Here is an 18189-nt window from a genome sequence, read left to right as displayed (position 1 = left end):
GAGCTACAGGGACCATTGCATCCTACAGTGCAGGAAACCTGAGTTATCTTTACCAAGGTCTATCCAGCTGGGAGCAAAGTGGGTTCTCAGCTTGGGCCAAATGCAGGGGAGCAGATCAAGGAGGAGCATTATCAACCTCTTCCTCTCAAAGATATTATTGATGAACTCTGTAACCAATCATGCCTTGAAACAACTGCCTAATAATGAAATATAAGGAATTTCTTAAGCAATTAGCAAGGGAATAAAGCCTGCTAAAAACTGACTAAAAATCATTTTTCTTCTATAAATATGACTTGTGTTAAACAGCAAACTTATTTGTGTTTTGAGAAGTTAATCATTAAACGATGCAAGTTCAATGTAGTTGTCACCTAACTAATCTAACTAATGTCAGATGCTATCAGTAGCTCTACCATCCTGTTCAGTACAGTGATAAAACCACTGCCCTTTTATAAAAGAGCAGCAGTAAAATAACCTAAGTAAAAAAAAAAAAAAAAAAGAGGTTTGGTTCTCTGTAAGAGACAGATGCCAGTAATAGATAACGCTTATTTTACAGGTTTCTAGTATGAAGCAATGTCTTTAAAAATTATTCATTAACAGAAAGTAAACAAGAATTCTGTCTCAATCACATCTTTCTTTCTGGTCTTTACATCAGATTTATTCAGGAATGTAAATGTCCACATACTGCCTATTCATTTTAAATTGTTTCAGCTCTTATCTGTCAATTGAAAATAGCCCTAGAATACTTATATTAGTAGAATTTAATATGAGCATAATTAAACACATGCCTATTGTTACGGCCTTTGCAGTTACATACTCTTGTTTTCTCTGTGGTAAGGGAGCCAGCTCTGTTCCAAAAAATCAAGGACCCAGACAAGTATCCTCCTAGCTAACAATGTGGGCTGAACAAAGTCATCTAGAGAAGATAGTTATGGATATATTTATGTATTTTAATGAGCTTTCTTTTAATATATATTCATAGGTTCTAAAGAAGACATCAGGACTGTGATCAGATGAATTACTGGCTCAATGTATCTATGCCAAGATTTTGTTCAAGAATAGAAGATAAAATGACAACTGCATCAAGTGAGGAACAAGATATTTTCCCCCCTAATTTATCACAAGTTTATCAGCAGAATAAGAAAACTTCTAGTAATGTCATATAGGAACAACATTAAATGTCTACCTTTAAAACTGCTATAGAAGAAGAAGAATGCTGAGATATTAGGGCTAGAACATTATTCATTTTTTTTTTTATTTCATCTATTCAAAATTCAGCTTATATATATATATATTTATTTTTACAAGAAGAAAGAACTTACTGTTTGGCATCATCGTCCGCATCATCATCATCTTCTAAATGTGCCACATGTCCCCTAAGAAAATGAACAAGGTACTATGGCTGAGTGAGTTGTATTAAAATCACCTTGGCTACTGTGAAAAAGTCTGAGCTCAAGGGTTACTACCTCTTTTACGAAATTTTGCTGTCTTTTAGCTTTTTATCACTATTATTATTCTTGAAAGCACAGCTGCAATCCAGACAACTAAGCCTCTCCCATATCCTCTCAGCAAGTACAGGGACAAGCAAGAACTAGCTGTAGCAGACATAAGAAATTAACACACAAATGACTTTGAAACACACAAGACAGAAAAAAAAAAAAAAAGAATAGAATTACCGCTGATGCAGTTCTTCTTCAACTGATTTTAAGAGACTCCTTCAGCATTAAATAAGAACAAGAACACAGTTTAATTGTGGCACACAAACTTAATTATCAAAAGCCAGGACAAATGCTCCTATGATTCTAACAGTGAATTATCCAGAGCATGTTATTTCAGCTGGCCTTAAAAGCATACATTAACCATCCACATAACAAATTAACACAGCTGTCTTTGTTTCCACACAACACACTTTCTTATGTGCTTATTCATGTATTGCTGTAAAGTGCAGTGGTCCTTGTTCATCCAAGTGCAGTGGTCTTAGTTTCATCCAATTTAAAACAAATCCATATTATCCAAGAAGGTTACATTTTAAAAAGTCAGACTGCCAAGAGGATTAAACTACTATTGAAATAAATTCATTCTTCCCTAGTTAATTTTTGTAACAATCTGAACTTTTCCCATTTTTGTGTCTTTGTCTGAAAACACAGTCAGGGAGAAATAGCAGGCAAAACACAGGGATGAGAAACAACAAGATTTCAGAAGATATCAATACTCTTATTTTCCCCAACTAAAAGACTGAGTAAAAAGATCACGTTCTATGAGTAGATTTTCTGCATTTTAAAAATATTATTTAATTTAGCAAAGCAAAGCTAGCACTCTAATTCTGACATGCATAAATTTAAATTAGGAAATTGGCTGGAAAGGAAGAATTACATGGAACACTCCTTCATAACACAACAAAATTATTTAGTATATGAACATGAAGTCAAAGGACTTTGCTGAGACAGGCAAGTTTTATTTTTTTTAAAGCACCTAGAATTGAATGTTTCTAGCACCTTATAACATGAAAAAGGGCATAAAGCAATGTCAAGGAGCAGCACTGCTGGCTCCTAGATGGGGTAAAATTGTGGTGTGTGGGACTTATCCACGCAGAACATTTTGTTAACAAGCAGACCAAGATAACAGCTTTCAAAAGGAAGTTTACAGCACTATAGAGACAATATGGTCAGCACAGTTTCAAATACTGAGAAGTGCTGTAATTCTATATCATTAGAATTACTATTATTTTAGAAATAAATAAGTGATTTGGGAATTGTAAGTGATAAAACAAACTTGACATATGTTACTACATCCATTTCAGCTAATGTGTTTAGCACGCATTCGTGATTTTTATTTTAAAGCAGCACTGAATGAATTCAAAACAGAAAATATCATTGCTTACTCACTTATTTGCACCCAAGAAGTAGCCACACTGAGGACCGTGACCATATTCTAGCTGTAGATCCTACAAATATAAGAGAACGAATCTTTAAGACAAACAGGTAAGCATAAAACATACCTTCTGTCATGCTGCTGTTATCTCCTCTGCCACATCTGATTTACCAACCAGGCTCACTCCTCTGGTCTCCTTGGCCCCTAACACCACTCTCAGTCCCACTGCACCCAAAAATCTCCTCTCTGACAGTTTGCTGCATCTCTTAATTACTTTTAAAACTCTGACCTTAACACCTTCCTTGAACATATGGATCTTTGCTCAAATAAAGTTAGCTGCAGAAAAGGAAACAAAACAACAACAAAAAGATATTTCTTTTTAAAAGGGGGGGAAAAAAATAAAGGACCTTGTCTTCTACCAGACCCTGTAGAGAACCCAGCCATCCCTCAATATTACAGTATTCATTTCAGATTGAGACATAGTTCTTTGGCACATGAGAACATCAAATAAGCGGAGAGGACAGTAAACGTGTTTTTATAGTTCTGCTTAAAGCAATATGTATTTTAAGGATAACGATACATGTTTAGTTTAAGATCACCTTTTGTATAAAAAAGAAAAAATACAATATTAATAGCAAAGCCAAGCACTCAAGCAATCATGCAGCATGGGCCACTTAGAAAAAGTGCCATCAGACCTCCAGCACTATTATTCACTAGATGCCATGAGGCATACAAATTTAATGCATTAATGGGAATAGAGGCACCATATCGAAGCACCATTAAATCAGCATCTGCCAGGAGGATACTGCTCTAATTACAAGGTATTTTTTTCTTCATGTGGATCACAACAGGTAAAATCTGAGCATAAATTTGCTCCCAAAATACTGAGAGTTACTGATCACCAAAGCCAGTGGTAAGTGGAGCAACATTGCTCCTTTCCAGGAAAAAGGTCTCCCAACATCTTCTGTTAAATGTGCCTCTTTCAGCTGCAGCCTGTATCAAAAACATGCCATCCTTCAGAAAAATGCCAAGATATCCAAGCTATAAGAGTGACAAACTTGGATCAGGTGACAACTCATGGGGCTGATCTCTCAAAAGGGCATTTTTAAAAAACAGAGGAAAAGCCTCAGACTAGATTTGCCAGTTGTCCAAACTGACAAAGCAGAAGCTACTGCAGCTTTCAGTTCCAGACTGAAGAGTAATCACTTGAATGCAAAGCTATTTATACTGTTTTGTGCTCAGCAAGGAGTTCCAGGTTGTTTACTGCACCTTCAATTGTGCTCTGTAAAGTTAAGTAGTAGTTTCCACATGGGTGTTTCTACCACAGCTCTCAGCAGCATTTCATTGCTTCAGTGACTTCCCTGTATTTTCCCAAGACAAGTGAGAGTGTGGTAAAAACAGTATGTAACTGATAATTACTTGATATAAAAGAATGCATAAATCAGAGGGTTGAATAAAAACTGCAAAGACAAGCCTGATGCTATTAATAGCATCTCCTGAACTATGGAGAGACTGACTTTTCAATCTTTGTACCAACTTTACTACACATCTGTTTTCTAGAATTAAATGAAGAAACCCCAAAACCACCAAACCCCATCCACTTCTATGGATCTGACTGACAAGGGCCACCCAACTTTCCCCCAGGCATCTCTCAGTGGAGCTGGAAAGCGAGGTGACAGAAAACAAGGGCTCACAAGCGGCGGTGGCAGCAGGGAGGAAGGCTCGCTTGTCTTGGGAACGTGTCCTGGGCTCTGTGAGGCAGCAGGTGGAAGAGGTCCCAGGTGTCTTTGGTCCCTCCCACTATCCTTATCTTCCTTCTTGACAGTTTCAGCCTCCTCCCATGCCCCAATTTCGACTCCTCCTACCCCCCAACCTCAATTCCTCCTGCTCCTTGCCCCAAACAAGCTCAGCAAGTATCCTTCCCCTCATCATAAGAAGGACACTGAGGTACTAGAGAGTGTAGAGAAGGCAACAAAGCTGGCAAAGGGACTGGAGCACAAGTCTGATGAGGAGTGGCTGAGGGAACTGGAACTGTGGGGAGACCTTATCGCTCTCTACGAGTACCTGAAAGGAGGTTGGTCTCTTCTCCCAAGCAGCAAGTGATAGGATGAAAGGAAATGACCAAGTTGCACCAGGGGAGGTTTAGATTGGATATTAGGAAAAAATTCTTCACAGAAAGGGTTGGCGGACAGTCAAACAGGCTGCCCAGGGAGGTGGTGGAGTCACTATCCCTGGAGATGTTTAAAAGGCGTTTAGACGAGATTGTTAGGGACATGGTTTAGTGCTAGAATTTGGTTATGGCTGGACTTGATCCTGAGGGTCTCTTTCAGCTGAAATGACTCTATGATTCTTCCCTCAAGAAAGGCCACCCTAGGCCTTCTGCAACTGCAGTATCTTCATCACTCCTAATATCTGTCACCTCATCTAGGCAATTACCTTCTGCTGGCCCTCATAACCATTTGATGCACTTCAATCCACCACAAAGAAACACAAATTTAACTTTCTTTACTGCGAGTACTTATATTACTTCTCAGTCTCAAAAACTTCCACATATAAGCACAGGTATTTTGAGGATTCAGGCTCTAGGGCAAAAAATAAGATTTCACTAGATTCACGAACAAGAAGGTTAAACAGGTTGTGTGAGTCCATGTAAGAGGACACCACAACAAAGCCTGGAGAGCTGTTGAAAAAAATAAGCCCAGATCAGTATAATGAAATCTGAGATTTTCACCTTGAAGTGACATGCGTTTTGTCTACATGTTGCAAAATCACATTATTCAAAAGTGTGAAACAAAGATCTTTCGGTGGGCAGAGACAAAAAAATCTGTCCATTTTAGTTTACAAACTGCACAGTGTGTGGCTGTGTATATTGTACAGCAATGACAGGAAAATTAATAAGAGAAAATAAGCACACCCCTATAAAACCTAAGGAGCCTTCATCTATCACCAGACTTTTTAAACCTTACTGGAATTTTCTTTATGAAAAATGACATCTGCCAGAATTACTTTTGATTAAATGCTTTAAAGGACAAAAGCTTTGTTATGATTCAGTTTACTGTTGTGCTGCCTATTAGCATTTATTTGGCTATGATCTTAATTGGATATGTTTTTTTTTTTTTGCCTTAATTAGGTTGTTAGCGTTCTTCTAAGAGCTTTAAATATGGCTAGGTTTCACTCCAAACATGGGGAGAACTAATCCATTGCTAGGGAAATTTCTCCTTTTGCACTCTTGACAGATAAATACCAAGAGCTAGAAAGCTTTAAAAAAGTGCAACACATTTTTGCCTGTACACTCTATTCCGAATATATCCAGAAGTTATAACTTTATAAACCTTTTAGCTACATATTTGATACAAAACAACAGTAAATACTGCATGTATCCTGCAAAGCCATCAGTGAGCTGTTATACTTTATCAGAACAACCAGTTGTGCTGGTTTGACTGAAAATGAGTTAATCTTCCTCATGCAGTTAGAAACCTTTCTTTTCTATAGCTAGCACGGTTGTTATTTGAACTGAGTTTGAGAACAAGAGATAACACCCTGGGACAGAGTTAATGCTTTTAATTGCTCTGGTCTGAGAGCCAAGGATGTTCTGAGCACTCTGCCCACAGGTGTGAGGCAGCGAGGAAGCGGGGCATGGATGGGGCAGAGCTTGACTGACATCCAGACTGATCAGTAAGAGTATTCTATCCCATTAGCATCATGCTAATTATTTAAGGAGACTCGGGACCTTCCAGTCACTTTCTTGTGTTCTCTTTGCTCTTGGAGACCTGTTCAGCCAAGTTATGTTCGAGACGTTTAGTTCAGCCTTTTCCCATCCTGCTGTTTGCAGAGGCCTCTGGGCCCTTCTGCCTTTATCCTTTTTTTCTCTCTCTGGGATCAGCTGTTCGGGACCAGGTGCTGTTTCCTGGGACTGGCTGCTCGGTGTGGACAGAGTTTGTGAGGAATTGCATTGAGTATCTTTTATTTTATAGATAAATACGAGTAGTGTATTAGTATTTTGTTATTTTATTAAACTGTGTTTCTCACAATCCAAGTTTCTTCCTTCCCTTTAGATTCTCTCCCCTATTTGGGGGTATGGAGGGGGGTGAGTGAGCCACCAGTATATAACGAGACTTTTTTTTTTTTTTTTTTTTAAAAAAGCCAAACATAAAGGTATTTTTCAACAAAACAAAAATCTGGTACCTCTCCTGCATCCCTGAAGTAACTCAACAACTTTATGAATCTACATTAATATTTTCATTTAACATACATACAACACCAATTTGTTAATTAAACTTCTTTCTAGATCAGACAACATCCCCACAGAGTAAATCTGAGTGGCTAGGCAGATATTTTCTAAGAGAATCTGAATATCTACAGCCTGTAGGAATGAGAAGAGGTCAATAACCTCGGTGTTAAATCAAAGATGCAATCCCAGATTATTCTGCATTCAGCCTCAGGTTACCAACAACCCATTCCTGAACCAACACAGCTATGTAGAAGACAGAGTGCTATTTGCTGGCAATGACCACTTTGGAAAAGAGGCAATACAGACAATAAGTACCAGTTCTTCTCAATAGCCTGGGTAATATTAAATGAAGAAAAGATGTAGAAAGGCAAATAACACCTTCAGATATATCATATATTCAAAATTATCAATGACTAAAAACAGTATAAATATCTCTTTGGAACAAAGGCACATTTGGTGGTAAGGCCATGCTATGAAACAAATTCCCCAGGAATCATCCAATGTACAATACCTTCTGCAGTTTAAATTTCAAAACCTGCTATTAATTGTATGCAGAATTTCATGATGAATTGTTATTGTAGCTCTGGCAGTCTCCTGTTCCTAATTTGTTCTGTGGGCCTGAGCTGTACTGGAAATCTGTTTTTAGGTGTTTGTTCTTTCAAAAACCAAAAATGAATGTATACAGTGAACCAGCGATTCACAGTTACTTCCTACATTTGCTGTTCCTGTAATCTAGTGAGAAGTAAGATCATTTGAAGTGACAAAATTCAGACTTAAAAGACACAAAGTGTTGGGGAAGTAACTCTGAATTTCAAAGAATACCTTTGGACTACTAACATATCAAACAAGAAGGCACATATACATCTCTATTTCTTAGTAAACTAAGTATTTCCCATCATATCGCTTCATAAAAGAGTATGATCATTTTTTTAAAGAGCCTAATATTACCTAATGCATATGTGATATTTTCAAGGCCTTTATTTCATTAAGAAGTCCATTCTTGAATTTCTTTGGATAGCTTAACACACCAGAAATAGCAAGTTATTTGTATATTTTTTTAAACACGCCAACTATAATTTTTCCCTGGTGACTGACTGAGGTTTTACTGTGCATTACTGATACACAACCACTGCTCCACTCTCCCTTGTATTACAGCTTTCTATGCATTTTGTCTGTGAATGCCTACTTAGCACAAACACCACCATTTCATACCCATATAACGGGACATCACTACCCTGACTAGCTATGTTAAGGCCTAGATGCAACAGACAATTGTACACAGCATTTTTAAACTGCCTCCTAGCAGTAAAACTGAACACCTCATTTTCTCAATTACTTTTGCTAAGGCAGAAGATACCCAAAACATACAAGGAAGCAAAAACCACATCCCAAACCCTTAGGCACTTCTGCCCCCATTCCCATTTATTTGCTTCTGATCATAAGGACTACTCATCATTTCCTTACTTAAAGCTGAACAAAGTTCGAAGACTTGCTCTGAAATTCAGCATTGATAGCTAACATAACTCTAAAAACGTATTGCAACTAAGAGGGACATGAGTATTCACGGCTTGTAACAAAGAAAAAGCATATGCATGCATGTGTAGTAAGGAGAAAAATTATTTAAACTAAAGAAAAGGGCTTCTGGGCAACATTCTCTATTATCTTTGTCAATCTCTTTCATTCAATCCTTTCCTACCAATATTTTAGTTTTTCTGCCACAAATAATTAACTAACACAGAATAGCTATGCTGAGACATCTCATTTCTAAAATTAAGCGTTACCAACAACTATTACAAATTATTAAACCCAGAATATATTTGTAACCAAAACTAAAACCAACCACAACTAAATTACTTAAACAGAACCAAATGTATAAATGCATCTGGCAAATACAACAGTGCAGACTGCATGGTAACTGCAACCCTCTTACTGAATTCTGTGCTAAAGAAATCTAAAATGAACCCTAAGTTCATAACAACTGAAAACAACTATAGGTTGGAACCTAAGATAACAAATCCAAGTTCTGTTCAACTCCTCTGTCACTTTCTTAAATGGTAGAATTCAAAACTTTTCACTGTGTGTTGAATACTCCAGGCTAAATTAAAGTCCATTGCAGAAACATTAAATTTTTTCCCTAATACAAAGAAAAAAAAATCACTAGCTATAGTGTTACAAATTAGTATGATGCACACTAGAACCAGGTAGAATGCATCTAAGGTGTTGAGGTAGCTGGCCAACATTATCATGAAACCACTCTCTTAACATCTAACATGAACAAAAAAGCATGAGCTGCTAGTCAGAGGAACTTCAACAAGCTGGAGGAGTAGGCAACAAAACCCTATGGGGCTTAACATGGCCAACTGAAAAGTCCTGCAGGTAGGACAGACCAACTACATACACGTACAGATGCTGAGGACAAGCTAGCTGGGGGCAGAAAGGGCAACTCTGCAGAAAAGGGTTTGGAGGTGTCAGCAGATGAGGAGGAGACCACATCAGCAGCACACACTTGTGGTATAGGCGGTAAACCACAGTGAAACAAAAGGGTGTTACCCACTCTATTTCGGCACTTGGAAGGCCACATCTGCATGTGGTGTCCAGTTCTGGGTTTCCCAGGACAAAGATGTTGACAGAATAGAGGGGAGCCAGCAGAAGGCCACCAAGATTGTTCAAGTGATTAAGCAAATGGCACAATAGAAGAAGCTGAAAGATCAGAGCTTTTGTAGCCTGGAGAAAGTGTCTGTTGCCTTCAGCTATCCTATAAGGCATATAGATGCACAGTGGAAAGACAAGAGGCAACAGGCAAATATGCCAGCAATGCAAATGGAGGCTACAAGGACCCAGCTCCTCATGGGAGCAGTGCAACCCTAGAGATACTCAGTTGTCTCTATGCTGAGATGCATTCAAACTTCAGCTGGACAGGGCGAAAGTAATTTCCATATCAAGCTTAGAAGCTGTCCCTGCTTTAAGCAGGAGTAGGCTTGACATCTCCAGGGGTTCCTTCCCACCTCATCTTTTTTTGGATATTCTCTGATGGTATTTATAACTAAAAAGGTATGCAGCTCAGTCTACCGTATGTGAACTGGAATTATTTCTAAGCTCGCTATGAAAGGCAAGAAAGATTTTTTTAGCTACAGTATTTCATTGCAGATCAGGATAACGTGAATGAAAATATTTTTATTTGAATAATATGACCTTTTGTTTTGAATGAGAACAACTGTAAGCTTTGTGTCTCAGAAATAGTGCTTTTGGGACAAACAACCAAATTCTTCTACAGAGTTCCCTTGACAGATCCCACCAGTCATTAAGTACAACATGTCACCTCTGAGAGACAGATGCAGTTAAACATACAGCAACAGCTTTGCAGAAACTGGGTTTAACAGCCCTTACTCCCAGCTCTTCTCTACCCCATACACCTCCTTTCATTAGACGGACACAGCCATTTACAATGCCACACAGGGAACCCAAACAGGGGACTGATTTGCTTCAAAAAATAATCTGAAAGAAGTTGCACATTTTTTCCTCAGGATCTTATATACTTGAGACTATTTCTGCACATATGCCTAATTATAGCAAAAACATTTCAACTGACAAAAATTTGTTCCTGCTATGCCAACTCATGTAGATTCCTGAGACTGTCACCATGATGGCTGCCACAATAAAAGATGAACAGTCATACATTTAGTTCGCCACTGGGTTTTCAGGTGCTTCTCCCAGATCAATAGTATAAAACTTAAAAATTGTTCTAGAACGAAGCTGTATATATTTTTAGAGATTATTACTTTGATTTAAATCATTTATTGAGCTGAGTGCAGATGCAATGCTCAGCTCGCCCACTTGAGTCTGTATCCAAACAACTGCTTTTAAAGTGCAGAGACAGTGAAAAATATGGGAGAAGCATTTGTTTGAGGTCTACTCTATGTAAAGTCTAAGGTGCACAAATGACTTTTCTTTTTTTTTTTTTTTTTTTAAGTCTTCAGCATACCTCTGCTGCTCCTGAGGCAAAGGAGACTGTCAGAAAACAGCTGCCAAAACACAGCACAATAACCAGATGAAGAACATGAGAAACTCAAAATAACAAGAAAGAGCATGTGCAAGAAAATCTCAAACGATGAAAAGCACCCAAGGAAGTTCCTGAGGAATCTGTTGTCTAGTTGCAGAAAAAGTAAAAAAGATCTATCCTGAAAAAGAGAAGAGCATTGTACCTAGAGCAAAATATTGTGTTATTTATTTAGATAGGAATGAATTTGTAAAAGATCAAGGGGTAGTACTATCTGGTCCTTGTCTGGTTGCCATTTCCATGAAGGGATATTGGGGTTTGGACACAGCATTTTTCCCTGCAAACAAGACCTATAGTGAATTTTTCCATTCTTCTGGCAGATCCAGGTAGCTGTTTTCAGAAGCACAGATGTGGTGGGAAGGGGAAACGGAGAGAAGTGATTTTTAAGGGTGTAATGTGCATGGTGACTGCGTAAGTGGCCATACAATCCAACCTAGCTGTGCAAAATTCTAGGTGACATGTAAAAATTCTCTCACTCCCTATATTTGCTTCACACCTCAGCTGTATACCTTTTATGACTTGGCTGCTCAAAATATGCCTCAATTTCCAAAAATTTTTCTAGGACCTTAGAGACACATAACTTTGCAAAAGAGTTGTTGCTCCTAAGGTATTTTATAAAACCAGCAGAACAGCAAGGGAAAGAGCCCAACAGTAGTAGGTTATTATGCTTGTGAAAAAGCACTCTTTTCCTCAATGACATTTTAAAAATCCACATATTGCTTCTCACTGAATGTATCTGAAGCCAATACTGCCAAAGCAGGAGCAGGGACTGGGGGAATGAGAGAAACAAAGTCTGATTAGTATCTCCTGGTCCATAATGAATGAGCCAACTAGTAAATATTTCTTCCAGTTTCCAGAAGGAAAAACCTCACAAATGGGTGAAGCACTACAACAAAATTAGAATTCCCCTCTTTGATTCACAACGACCACAGGATGTTGTGAAGAAAACACTGAAACACAGAAAGTGATGTCAATTGACTTTAAAACCCCTTCAACAGTAGTACCTTGTAAGTTTTATCATAGTACTAATTTTTGAAGACTGTACTAAACAGCATGGGACAAAAGAAGGATGGGAAAGGACAGTCCAGCTCTCAGACATCTTCTCATTCATTTTTTAGACCCACAGACACCAGGCTACCAAGGTATGCAACAATATTGAAAGTAACCTGAAAAAGATGGGTTTTAGTAAGTGTTAAACTGAAAAGGTGAAACCAAAAGCAAATCAAACCGAAAGAAAACCAAACCACACAGCAATTGCACAGGATGGAGGTGTTCCCATCACATACAAAGAAATCTAAGCTACAGATCTCAAAATAATCTGTGAAACATTTTTATAATCAAGTAATACAGGAAGTTCCTTCCCAGAATGGGGAAGACAGTCTAAGCTCTCAGTAACTATGGTATCAGCAGATTCAAGTCACACTAAGCCAACTGATGTCAGAACAAACAAATCCAAAACAAAAAGCATCACAAAAACTTCAAAACCAGACATTCCCAAACACCGTACTTTTCCATTTTCTCCTCAGAGCACTTATATTAAACATCTCACAAATCAAATAAAGTTAGCAGAATAATGCTCTTCACCTAGTACAGAATGTTTCTTCATTTTTTTTAACAGTATGTGAAAATGTCCAAGATTTAAAAGCATTACTTTTCTAACTACATAGTACCTAAAGAGCAGAGAAATTAGAAAACTCACTTCCTAGAGTAATTTCTACACTGTAATGCTAACAACCAAATTTTTTAGCAGTGCAGTAAGAGAAAATTTGGAAAATGTATCAGACTATAAATGATGCCAAATGCCATTGAAAACACTTTTGACTCCACTTTGTATTATCATATTGAATGTATACTCATTCTGTAACATAATTACCATCTGGAGAATTCAAATACTTCTATTTATATAATTTTATAGTCTTTCATAGCACTATTTAAAGGAACTACCAGACAAAAAATGAAGATAATGTCTCTTCTATTTTTAATCACCCACCAAGAAATTAAAAGTTATGCATTGTGAGGCAGTTAAATAAAGAAATTAGAAAGAATACATAACATTGAGCCCCTTCTATAAAAGCGATTCAAGTAAACATGAATACAGGTTAAATACTTGCAATACTGCACATACTATGAATTCCCTCCTACATTACAGAAATACACATATAGACTAATACTAACATTGAATAGCTTTTACACAGGTGAAAACACCAGTACAACAACAGGACAGAACACAAGTTTTGAGAAAGGAAAACAAAGACAAAACTAACACTGGGATAACAAAGACAAAACTAACACTGGGATAACAAAGACAAAACTAACACTGGGATAACAAAGACAAAACTAACACTGGGATAACAAAGACAAAACTAACACTGACAAAGAAAAGCATAAGATGAAAAATACCAGGTTAGATCTTGCAGTGTAGTATATTTCTTCTGAATTGTCCAAAAAATCGCTACTGTCAGGCTGTTCATTAGGTAGAGATCAAGAAACTCAAGTTATTTACATTGAGACTGAAAGCCAGGTATACATAAGGGGAAATTTTCTTGCTTAAAAAAACCCACGTTGTTAGTTGAAACTCAAACCATCTTAAGACAGTTCTGTGGATGGGGGTAAAACACAGCTACAGGTATGGTCACATTACCAAACACTACTGAATCACATCAACACAATGAGTTATTGTGCACCACCTGAGCAATGAGCTCCCACTCATGTACTAATGAGCTTGCTACCAGGTAATGAGCAACAAACTACCTCAGTAAGAGCTAAGTGTGCACCAGTGCAACATCTTCGTGCACCACCAATAACTCAGCATGCTGCAATTGTCCAGTCTTTGGCTTGTGCACTCATACCCATCAGTAAATAAAGTTTGAGCACACTTTAGTGACACAGAAGCAAAAGGGTAAGCAGAACTGTTTTAATGAAAAGGGATCCACACTGTCATCACTGGAGGAAGAGACAGGCATTGCTTGCTCCCGCTTCCATTTAAAAGACACACTCTTCTCTCCCAAAGTGTGTAGATTGTTAAAACCTTCCCGCTCAGCCTGCTAAAGCTCTTTGCTACAGCATCCATTCTTTGATTAGACCTCATTTGCATTTGACATGCCAATTTAAACTGTCCATTGGTTCTATGTCTAATGACAAAATACAGTTTTTCTTTGGTCTCTAGACCCAACATCATCATTTTCAAAACCATGGTTCTGTTTTATCTGGGAAGGACATTTCAGGTCTGCATGCTTCATTCTGATACAAGCAGTGGAACATTTCCTTCTTCATGAAGATCCAAACAACCTTCCTTATAGACAGGAAGGTGAGGCAAGTTCTTTGGATAGGTTTCAAATATGCAAACTCTGACAGGAATAGGCAATACTAAGAGATTTCCTTATCAGCAGAATCAATCTGGATCATTCAAGTCCCTTCTTGGTGCAGCAAGAGCTTCTGAGATTCCAAAGTGCAAAGGTCCTGATTGCTAAATGCAACACAGGAAAAGGCTTGATTCCTTCCTTCTGACAACACCTGCCAAAGAAGTGCTCTCAAAAGTTGTGATCTAATTCCTGCACAAATTTCCCTCCCCAGTTTAGCAACTCAGGTTCCTGAACTGCAATGAAAACACCTCTCTGGCCCATTAATTTGTCCACTAACTGGTATGTATAGCCATGATTGATAAAACAAGAAAAACTGGAAAAGTATTTTTAAAACTTCAGCTTCTCCATTTTTGCAATTATGATTCTGTGTGTGTATAAATCAGAACAATTCTAAAGGAGCAAAAGCATTATAACTTGAACTATATGATGCTATCAATTTTATTTTCTTTATAATCCAGACAACGCAACAGAGAAGCAAAGTCAGGATAACTTGGAATCAGTTAAAAAATAATTTTAAGTTAACTGATGAGTTTATGGCAGAAACACTGACTTCATTACCATATTTAATAAACAATTCTACAACCAGGGCTCCTAAATTATGTTGTTATGCAGTTAAGTCAAGGCCTAAATAACATGTCTGAAATAATTGTTTAAGTCCTACGTGTGATTTCATAAGCTACTCTCCCCCATTTCAAACAAGCACCAGAAACTGCAGACTACCTGTCCAGCCAGTTGCTGAGGAAGAGGAGGGTTATATTACAACCTCATCCACCCAGAACCAGCTGACCCACTACCAAAGGACAAGGCACGGGGAAGGAGATTTTAGTACAAATACAGGTCAGAATTTCCACTCACATCTGGCTTATACACTACAGAAGAGGAAGTACATTCCTAGGTACACACCTTGCCCAAAAGCAACTCAGAGCAAGGCCAATGTCCCTCCCATCTATGTACTAAGCCAACTTTTTCACCTTAACACCTGCCTTAGAAAAACAAAGAGAACACATAAGGCTGCAGTAAGGAAACAAAGGAGTGTCTTTTTTATTCAGGAATGTGAACAAACTGCCCAAGTGCACTAATGTGGAAAGCAACAGTCTGCACAGAAGAGAGGAAGCTACTACAATCATGTGTGTGAGACAGCACAGATGCCTTTTTCCTCTCTGCTTGAGTTCTCATATCCCTTGTACTGATGGGTCCATAAGAAGAAAACATGGATAATACACCTTTACAGAATATGTGAACTGCCAGACCCAGTATGGCTCAGACGTGATACAGGGCCACAGAAGGACTGCATGGGAAAGTAACAACCCCACAAAAAAACAGTTTCTTAACATGCATCATACTTCTTTTCCAGGCTCCAAATTTTATTATTTCCATTATCAATTCTTGTCAATACAAGCAACAGGGGAGAGAAACATTTCAGTATGCACAGTAATCCTACAATTAAGAAAATAATTAAGGGAATGATATACTAGGCAATGAGGTATAAAGGACAGACAAAACCCACAAGACAAAGGGCTGTTGCTTAGCACATAGAGCACACCTGGCAGAGCCCACAAACACAGGGTCTTGCTGCATAGCGTAATGCTAGCAAAAAATTTAGGACCAATACCTTACAATTTGTTAGAAAAATTGCTACCAAGTTTCGTAGGGCTAAGGAAGTATGCTACACATTTTGGATTTCTCCTCCTCCAGAGATATTAACAGGCAATACCGTGCAGAGCATAGCCCACGCTGCATGTTACTCACAAATTCATGATGTGGCTCTGTCTCTTTCCTCAAAGGTGGATCAAATTTTACTTGACCAACTGAAGAAAAGAAAGGGAAAACAAGAATTTAAGTTTAACTGTAATTAGACAAAATCTATCTCTAAAGGCTAGCAAAAAAAAAAAAATCCAGTTTAATGAGTGTGTCATATCCCCACTGATGGAGACTTCTGACAGGCACATACGGAACTTGTGCCTGCCAGAAACCAACTGGCACAGAAAGTACTCTAACACAAAGGTAGTACAATCACCATTTGCCCCTCCTACTCATCAGAAGGATGAAGAAAACCATTCAGCAAATAGGGCAGTGAAGTGCCCTCTTTAGAGGAGCAATACAGCTGTAATTTATAGAAAAAACCTCATCCATTCTGTGAATTCACTCTTGGATCTGTTCTTCTGGGAGATTCATTAGCACTAAGGAGCCTTGAAGGAAGTATGGAGAGACCTAATCATGTCTTCTAGGACGGTTCTTTGGCACATACTCTAACTCCTCTCAATTTTAGCTTAAGACAACTAAAGCTCCAGGTATTGCTCTAACTTTATTAAAGCAAGAGTGATTACGATTTGGGGGACGGAGTCTACTTTTAGTGGCCAGTGATAAAACTCCTCCCTTCCTGATTTCTGCATGACTGTTTCAATTCAAAAGCAAGAACTACAACAAGATACTAAATTAAGAAAGAAAAATCTTCCTCTGCCATTCTGCTACCCTGCAGAACCTGGCATCACTCCAAATATCCTTGCTGCTCTGGCATATGAAGCTACACCAATCAGCCTGCAGAAGAGCTCAGGTTGCACCCTGTTCAATTAAGCAGCAGCAATGGTGAGATTTGTTGAAGTGCTGCCAAAAGGCATATTCAAATATGTTACACTAGTATTTCTTTTGCACAGTCATCTAGAATTTATATCTAGAAGTAAAACAGCACAAGTTTTAATTTTTCTATAGATCACTAAAAATGTTTCTATATGTCAGACACCCAGAATACCAGTTGAAATATGTGAATAACAATAATTATTTTAATAATTTAATGTTGTAATAATACACATGCTTACAGTTTATTTCAGAGCGTGTCTTTTCTTCTCTCACATTTCTACTTGTTGAATGAATTCTATGAGGCACTTCAAGAGGCTAGAAGAGAAAAACAAAATACTTCAACAACAAAATATTGAAATCCAGTATTGTGTACCTTGTTTTTAGCAGGTTTTTTTAGCATAATATCAAAAAGAAAGAAAGAAATCAAGCAGAAGATAAAGATTGCATGCATGGTTTTGCACACTAAAGTTAGAATTATTTGGAGACATTTTATCTGTAAAGTGTCTTCAACTGCAGGATAAGGATTTTTAAAACACTGGGTTTTAGGAAATAAAGACAAGGTTGGCCAGCACTTGTTTTTGCTCAGATAACATTTCCTTTTTCCACTTTTTAGCTTAAGGGTATTGGTAGTTTCCAGAATAAGCAGTAAGACTAAATCTGACTTATGGGCAGCATTTCCTATGTTTAGATACTGCAACCATTATCTCAGCTTCTAACTTAAACTGATTCCTAAGAAGTCATCATTTAGTTCCTTTGAGCAGATGAGAAGTTAGCCTAAGGTTTTCAAAGCTAAGTAGAAGAGAGTATTCCTGGTACTCTTGTGCTCTGTGGCAAGAGCAATGCCATCATTTCTACAAATAAACCTCCATAGTTATGTTCCACTTCTATCTTTCCCCCAGATTTCCATTTACTTCTCTACAGAACGAAGTGTCACAAACTTTAAGGCACAGCTTTCTTTCCAGTGCCCCTGCCAGATGTACTCTCTTCTTTCTACATCCACTACTGCAGGTTCTTAGAAACTATAACTGAAGGTTTCTTAACAAGAGTACAAGACCAGTTGACTGCTGTATACAATTAGGCACCAAAATTAGCAA

At 37.9% G+C, this 18189-nt stretch overlaps 1 protein-coding gene across 6 annotated transcripts in view; it reads right to left on the bottom strand.

The window, feature by feature from the left end:
- MAP4K3 (mitogen-activated protein kinase kinase kinase kinase 3) overlaps positions 1-18189 on the bottom strand; it is an 84207-nt gene that overhangs the window by 32701 nt on the left and 33317 nt on the right. Inside the window, exons 13-18 of one of the 6 annotated variants that reach the window (XM_082049195.1) lie at positions 17335-17410; positions 16268-16326; positions 13557-13619; positions 2883-2941; positions 1674-1712; positions 1320-1373 (exon numbers count right to left, since the gene is read on the bottom strand). In XM_082049195.1, coding sequence (XP_081905321.1) covers positions 1320-1373; positions 1674-1712; positions 2883-2941; positions 13557-13619; positions 16268-16326; positions 17335-17410 — 350 coding nt within the window. The remainder of the gene's footprint in view (positions 1-1319; positions 1374-1673; positions 1713-2882; positions 2942-13556; positions 13620-16267; positions 16327-17334; positions 17411-18189) is intronic. The other 5 variants (XM_082049196.1, XM_082049197.1, XM_082049198.1 and 2 more) reach the window with 5 other exon arrangements.

Source organism: Streptopelia decaocto (assembly GCF_964273445.1).
Source record: "Streptopelia decaocto genome assembly, chromosome: 3".
Classification (NCBI taxonomy): Eukaryota; Metazoa; Chordata; class Aves; order Columbiformes; family Columbidae; genus Streptopelia; species Streptopelia decaocto.
This window is presented reverse-complemented; position numbering and strand designations above follow the sequence as displayed.